This window comes from Venturia canescens, chromosome 1, assembly GCF_019457755.1.
Source record: "Venturia canescens isolate UGA chromosome 1, ASM1945775v1, whole genome shotgun sequence".
NCBI lineage: Eukaryota > Metazoa > Arthropoda > Insecta > Hymenoptera > Ichneumonidae > Venturia > Venturia canescens.
This window is the reverse complement of record NC_057421.1, coordinates 38,826,847-38,834,937: the sequence shown is the minus strand read 5'-3', so window position 1 is coordinate 38,834,937 and position 8,091 is coordinate 38,826,847. Positions and strand designations below refer to the sequence as shown.

General features: G+C 37.8%; 1 protein-coding gene across 1 annotated transcript; it reads left to right on the top strand.

Annotated features, from left to right (window-relative positions):
• Positions 1 to 2,154: 2,154 nt before the first annotated feature.
• Positions 2,155 to 7,349, top strand: LOC122412499 (uncharacterized protein K02A2.6-like). Its single transcript, XM_043422103.1, has 5 exons — positions 2,155 to 2,544; positions 3,540 to 3,906; positions 4,162 to 4,286; positions 4,629 to 5,034; positions 5,077 to 7,349. The coding sequence occupies exons 1-5, from the start codon at positions 2,155 to 2,157 to the stop codon at positions 7,347 to 7,349; spliced, it is 3,561 nt and encodes a 1,186-aa protein (XP_043278038.1).
• Positions 7,350 to 8,091: the final 742 nt, after the last annotated feature.

The window sequence follows — 8,091 nt, the reverse complement described above, 5'->3', positions numbered from 1 at the left end:
ATGAATTTAGAAATTCGAAAACTCCCAATGGAGTAGAAAAAGGAAAATTGAAGTATTTAGAAAAGCGGAAGACTTTTGTGATAAATTTTCTAGATTACATGATACGGTTGGAGTAAATGATTTGAATGATTGGCACACATGCTGCAACACAGAAATATCAAAGTTTGGAAGTATTCGCTGTATATCAGTCATACAAACTTCAATACTATTTGAAAAGGAACACTTAAAACCTTGCCGAACCAAGTTCCATTACATATTACCATAATCAAAGATAAGGGGTGATCCGTCGCATATATATTTATCCACAGAAATTTCAGAGTCAATGTATTCGCAATGCGCAAAGCGCAATGAGCTTCGAAGACAGCAATTTCAAATCTATCCATAAATGAGCAACTGAAGACTTTTGTAATCAATTTTTTACTTCATATATATGTTAGAGTTAGAGTCAAAATGTAAAATGAATGGCACAGTATTTAAATTGTATAGTTTGCAGATTTTTGCAGTATTTCAATGATCCGAATTTACAGCATTATAATGAAAAGTTGTCAAAAGTCATGATGTTACATTAAAATGACATAGCGCACATTGCATTCAGCAATTCTGTAAGTTTCTGGGGATGTTGGTAGGCATTATATTTGATCGCATCCAAAACTGAGCAACAGTAGACTTATTCGAATGAATTTTTTTTATAATAATTCCATATTTGTAGTTTGCAAAGTGGAAATACTCAACATACATGTCATTCCATAAGTTTTGTTATCAAAATTTGTGTTTGCATACAGCATTTCCAAGATACGACTTTTCATATCATCGGCAAAATAAGCATCCAAAGACTTTTTGGAAGAAGTTTCAAAATTTATTACTCGACAGACCAGGTGGAAAAAGTATAACAACACTTATATCAACACCAGAAACTGTTTTAAGAATCTGATATACAAAATGTGCGATTGATGATCATAGTCGGAAACCACTTGAATCACGTTACCACAATCAGCATGAAGAAATAGTAGAAAATCATAGGACACATATTAGGCAACCAATTAATAATATGCATCGATCCGCTGCAAACCGATGGAGTCAAAACAAGGATCGGAAAGAGCAGAGCCATAGTTAAAAAGAAAAAAGACAGCGCAATTGAAAGAGAACAGAAATCAAAATTGTTTCATGTATCTGTGCATTAGTTTCTGAAGACAGTAATTTCACATCTATTCAGAAATAAGTAGGTGAAGACTTTAGTAATGAATATCTTCGTTAATATATTCCAGTCGGAACCAAAAAGCTAAAAGATTGGCATACCTGCTATTTCACAGAAATATCAAAGTTCATAGGTACTTGCTACGTACCAGTTATACAGACTTTGGTGCTATAGGGAAAAACACTTCAAAATTACATGAACCACATTTTTGAAACTTATTATGACACATTCAAAAAAAAAGTGACAGATACGATGCATGTTGAAACAAGCAAAATGCTGTAATTTTGTATGTCTCCATGGTTATCCGCAGACAAAATATTTGATCACATCCAAAAATGATCAGGTGTAGACTTACAGACATGAATTTTTCAACCCACAATGCCAATCGCAAACATGGTTTGGAAATATTCAATATACATGTCGCTTCATCACTTTGTCGAACTTTAGAGGTGTTCATTGCATTTCGAAGATACAAATTTTGATATCATGAAAATTAAGCACCCAATGACTTATTGAAATAAATTTCCAAATTTATCATGTAACAACTCAAGTGAATATATCTATGAATTTACATGGCTCAAAGATTTTTCAAAACTTGGGTGTATGAACAAGCAAGTATTGTTATGTACGCGTTCGCACTGGACGGTGCTGCCCTCTTTACGTGCGTGGCTAACGCCTTATGATCTCTCTGTTCGTAGTCATCAGCGACAGTTGAATAGCGACCACGCTATCGCTATCATCTAATGTACCTCGCCAAGTCCGTCTATCTATTCAATCATCCATCTACCAAATATATTATTAATTAACATCAAAGTGTGTAACTCTTTACTTCACCCGCACCTATAAAACATTACAGTGGCGACGAGGATAATTTTGGGTAAAGCAATGAAAGGATTGCTAAAAAAAATAGTGGATTCGTTTTGATTGAACACGTGAGTGAAAAGTGTGCGAACGTGAAGATGGCGGAGTCGGCTGAAAAGCTTCGCAAGGAGCTAGAGAAGGCGAGGAAGGAGCTCGAAAAAGAAAGGGCTGAATTCGAAGAGCATAAAAAACAATTGTTACATCAAAGGCAACAATTGGCGTCGGAGATATCTGCACATAATGCAAGAGTGAGTACAGCGGCGTTACAACATAATTCGCAACCTCAAAACCCCTTAACTCCGAGTAACGAAAATCAACCGGTGGTGGCTGGAAGAATTGGCAGCTTGAAGGAGTACAATCTTAAGGATGATTGGAACCATTGGATTGAAAGGTTTGAACAATATTTCTTAGCTAATGGAATTGCTCAGGACAAAGGAGTGGCACTCTTCCTCACTTTAAGGAAGCTCGGTCGCGTAGGGCCGGGTTCTGTGGGTGCATGAACGGGGCACCCCGTTTTTTTTTTAAATGCGCATATTTGCATTACCAGAATGCATTATAAAACGATTATTAATCATTTAAAACAAAAATAATCAGTCACACATCAATAAAAAAAGATCAGAAAAAAAGGTACAGTTTGACGTTACGATCCTGCTCACAAAAAAGTGGCAACGTCGAAATATAGAGAAAATAATTCAACAGCTAAAAATGACTTGATTTCATACAGAAATACTCAACGATCTATTACGATTTTTTTTCGGTCTCATTACCTGTGATATATAACATTATCTATTATTGTTGGAAAATAAGTATATAAATTGTGTTAATCGTTAAAACTTGTCGTTTTTATACAATTAATTCGTTTTTTTAACCTCTATGTACGCGTATACACACGCCCGGACGTGCGTGTATTTTTTTACAAATTTCAGGTTAGACAGTCGATACTTCAAATATCGCGCATGCGCTTCAGCGCTGTGCTGAACATTTGATTTCTGCGACGTTGCGGAATCGTCTCACCGTCACGAAACGTCCCAGAACATCGAGTTTGTAGACATTTTAACAGTCAATATCTTTTTAGTTAGGTCGATAACTCCAAACTTTTTTGATATATTCTGAATCCTTACGATTTGGAGAACAATACTCTATTTTTTTGTTTATTTCTGTTGCGTAAGTGCATATATATCCCTTAGAACACGCGTTTTGAGAGTGACTCTTCCATAAGACCCGTGTTAAAAATCCTAACTTTCACTATTTTTTTCGTTCTTAAATGGTCGATGACCCCATCTGAAATTTCGCACATGTCATTATTGATAATCTAACTATGAGATATTAAAAAATTATTTTTTTCTGTTGCGCAGACATTCGCGACCGAGCCTCCTTAATTGGAAGTGAAGCATATGCGTTATTGCGCAATTTGTGCACTCCGGATTTACCATCGACCAAATCGCTAAAAGATTTAAATGAAATTATGTCAAATCATTTAAAGCCAAAACCCAGTATTATTGCAGAACGCTATAAATTTAAAGAGTGTTCTCAAAAAGACTCGGAAAACATCATGGAGTTTTTGGCGAATCTAAAGAAATTGTCAACGTACTGCGAATTTGGAAGCAATTTGGAATCATATTTGAGAGATCAGTTCGTATGGGGGTTGAGGAATGATCGAATTAAGAAGAGGCTTCTCAGCGAGCACGACTTGTCGTACAAGAAAGCGATAGAGTTGGCTCAGGCGATGGAAACGGCTTCGAGGGACGTGGCTGAGATGGGGTCATCGTCGTCGTCATCGTCGTCGTCGTCGTCGTCGTCGGCGTCAAACCATGGTGATGCAGTGCATTTCGTCGCAAAGAAGACGTTAAGTTCGTCGACAAAGGGGTCCAACGATAGATGTTCGTGCTGTGGAAGGTCGAATCACCGAACAAATGTATGTAGATTTCGGAATTTAAAATGTAACCGTTGTCAAAAGCAAGGACACTTGGCGTATGTATGTAAGTCAAGGAAAACGAATGAAAAGAAGAGTGAGTCCAATAAGGCGGAAAAAGGAAGAAATAGACAAAATTTTATTTCCGATGTTGAAGATATAGAAGGAAATTTTGACTCGCTTTTCCATTTAGACGGAGAATTAGAGAATTCGGTTGTTGAAATTAAATCTACGAAATCAGTTGCTCCGTGGATAGTTGAAATTACCGTCGAAAATTTGAGTTTGAAATTTCACATAGATTCAGGGTCCGAAATTTCGGTAATTTCAGAAAAAGAATTTTATAATCGGCGAAAGTGGAGCACGCTATCCCTCGCAAAAACAGAAAGGAAATTTAAAACGCACCCGGGGCATGAAATTGAGCCACTAGGCATTTTGAACGTTCAAGCTCGTTTTAAAGAGAAGAGGTTGACGCTTCCTTTATATGTTTTGCCCGGGGATGGTCCACCGTTAATTGGTCGTATGTGGATATGCGCGTTGGAAATTCCGGTTGATGAATATACGGTTAAAAATGCGGTTAGTCGTATCGGAATGATTCAAAGTGAAAATCGTATAGATATCGATCAAATTGTTGATGACTTTAAATCGGTATTCTCATCAAAGCTGGGCAGATATACCAAGGGAAGTTTCAAATTAAATCTAAAGGAAAATGCCGAACCAGTATTCCTTAAAGCAAGGCCTTTGCCTTATGCGATGAAAGAAAAAGTAGAAAAAGAGCTGAATCGTTTGATTAAAGAAGGAATTTTGGAAGAAGTCGAGAGTAGCGAATGGGCGACCCCGATTGTTGCTGTGCCTAAAAGTAACGGTGAAATAAGAATCTGTGGCGATTATAAAGTCACGATTAATCCGAAAATCAAAATAGATCGATACCCCGTACCAAGAATCCAAGATTTGTTGGCGAGTTTGAACGGTGGTAAAGTATTTTCGAAAATAGATTTGTCTCAGGCATATCAACAAGTAGAATTGGACGAACAATCGAGGTCTCTCGTTACGATTTCGACACACAAAGGTTTGTTTTCGTATAAACGGCTTTGTTTTGGTGTTGCCTCAGCCCCAGGGTTATTCCAGCGGGAAATGGAAAAAATCCTACAAGGGATAGAGGGGGTAGTGTGTTTCTTCGATGATATAATGGTTAGCGGTCCCACAATGGAAGTACATAACAAGAGATTACAGGACGTTCTCAACCGATTAAAAGATTGCGGCTTGACAGCAAATAAAGAAAAATGCGTATTCGGTAGAGACAAAATTCAATTTCTCGGCTATATGATAGATAGCACGGGCATTCATGCGGCAAAGGATAAAATGGAAGCTATTGTAAAGGCTCCTGCGCCAAAGAATATTACACAGTTAAGAGCATTTCTTGGAATGATCAATTATTACTCTAAATTTATTAAGAATTATTCTCAAATTTTAAATCCATTGTTCAAATTGCTCAAAAAAGGCGTAGAGTGGCAATGGGGTAAGGAGCAGATAATGGCCTTTAATGAAGCAAAGAGGTGTTTGATTTCATCCGAAGTTTTGGTGCATTATGATGCCAAATTACCGATTAAAGTTGCGTGCGATGCGTCTCCTTGTGGTATAGGAGCAGTATTGTCACACGTGTACCCGGACAAACGAGAGAGGCCAGTAGCGTTTGCGTCAAGAGCGTTAACAAAAGCGGAACAAAATTATTCACAGCTTGATCGTGAGGCTTTAGGCTTGGTTTTCGGTATAAAAAAATTCCATCAATACCTTTACGGTCGAGAATTTATTCTGGAAACAGATCATAAACCGCTGGTTTACATTTTTGGATCAAAGAATGGGTTTCCGCAAATGGCCGCGAGTCGAGTACAACGGTGGGCAGTGTTTCTATCTGCTTATCAATTTGAAATCAAACACATTAAAGGTACTGATAATGGTCATGCGGATAGTCTCTCACGTATCCCGTTACCAATCGATATTAAGAATACAAAAGAAATTGAAGAGTTTTCGTATTTAAATTTTGTAATTGACGAAGTGGAATCGATTGACGTGCAAAGAGTAGAAAGGGAAACGGAGAAAGATGCGATATTAAGGCAGGTCAAGAAATTTGCGTTGGAGGGATGGCCTGAAAAAGTAAGTGACGTGCTCAGTGTTTTCAAAAATCGAGAGCGTGAATTGACGGTAGAGAAAGGATGCGTATTATGGGGACATCGAGTTGTGATACCCGTAGGAATGCGTGAAGAATTGTTGCGCGAATTGCATTCGGCACATTTGGGTGTTGTCAAAATGAAGGCACTGGCTCGTTCATATATTTGGTGGCCTAGCATCAGTAGTGATATTGAGAATGTGACGAAAACATGTACAGCGTGTTTAAAAACAGCTGATAATCCACCGAGGTCGATTTTGCACTCCTGGAAATGGCCGAATGGGCCAAATCTCAGAATCCACGCAGATTTCTTAGGTCCTGTCGAAGGAAAAATGTATATAGTAATTATCGACGCTTTTTCTAAGTGGTTAGATGTAAAGGAATTGCCAGATATCACGTCGGAAACCACGATTAAAGCATTTAAAGAGTACATGTGTACATGGGGAATTCCTCTCAAATTAATTACCGACAATGGGCCAAGTTTTTGCTCCGAATTGTTTGAGAGTTTTCTGAAAACGTATGGTATTGAGCACATTTGTACGGCGCCATATCATCCCGCATCTAATGGTGCAGCGGAAAATGCCGTCAAAATTTTCAAAAAGAAATTTAAAACGTTGAGAGAAGCGGGCAATTCGAAGCAAGAGGCGCTGTGGAAGTTTTTGTTTTATTATAGAGCAACGCCTCACTGTACGACAGGCTGTAGCCCAGCAGAGTTGCAAATAGGGAGAAAATTTCGTACTAAACTCGACTTAGTCCGACCGGACGTTAGACAATATGTAGAAAATAAGCAACATATCCAACGACGTTATTTCCATGGAAATAGAAATTTCAAATGTGATACTAACGATACAGTAATGATGAAAAATTATTCAAAGAATAGTAGTACATGGAACACGGCAAAAGTGATTGATCAGTTATCGCCTGTAACTTTTTCAGTGCAATCAGATGACAAGAAAATTCATAAACGTCATTCTGATCAATTACGAAATTGTAATCTTGGAGAGGAGGATAGTGTAATCAGCGCGAGTAAAAGTGTGACACAAGGAAATCTCAGTGCTACGAATACAGCGGAAAATTCAGTGGGCATACCCGAAAATATTTCGGAGTCGCAAAAAGTCAAAACAGTGCAGTGTGTACCTGCGAAGGTGAAAAACGCGGAATTACCAGTGCGTAGATCAAACAGAGTTCCAAAACCGAAGAAAATATTTGATCTTTAATGATACGAAGAGAAATTGTAATTCTCGGTATGAGTGTATAAAGAGAATAAATTGTAATTCTCGGTATGAAGAGTATGATGAGAGAAAATTGTAATTCTCTGGGTGAAGTGTCTGAAGGAAGGAGTAATCTTCAATGTAATCAGATAAGAGGAATTAGGGTATTGTCCTAGCGTTGGCAACGATCATTAAAAGAAAAAAAATTGTGGGGTAATCCTCTGTTTTGGCCAAAGACTAATAAGTTGTACTCCGGGAAACTCCCATGAATTTTCATATTAAGTGGGGGAGGAGTGTTATGTACGCGTTCGCACTGGACGGTGCTGCCCTCTTTACGTGCGTGGCTAACGCCTTATGATCTCTCTGTTCGTAGTCATCAGCGACAGTTGAATAGCGACCACGCTATCGCTATCATCTAATGTACCTCGCCAAGTCCGTCTATCTATTCAATCATCCATCTACCAAATATATTATTAATTAACATCAAAGTGTGTAACTCTTTACTTCACCCGCACCTATAAAACATTACAATTATGAAGGCTTTTTGTTATAAATATTTCAAATTATCTTGCTGAAATTAATATAAAAAAAATAGAAATATGAATATCTCTCGTATTGTCTGGAGAACAAATAGAAATTGGTATGACAATGCACTGTAAGCTAAGGAGGTGGAAAAAAGGGACCGGTGAATACAGCCAAACTAAATGAAAGAAATTATGACAACAATACATTGAATTACTTGACCAAA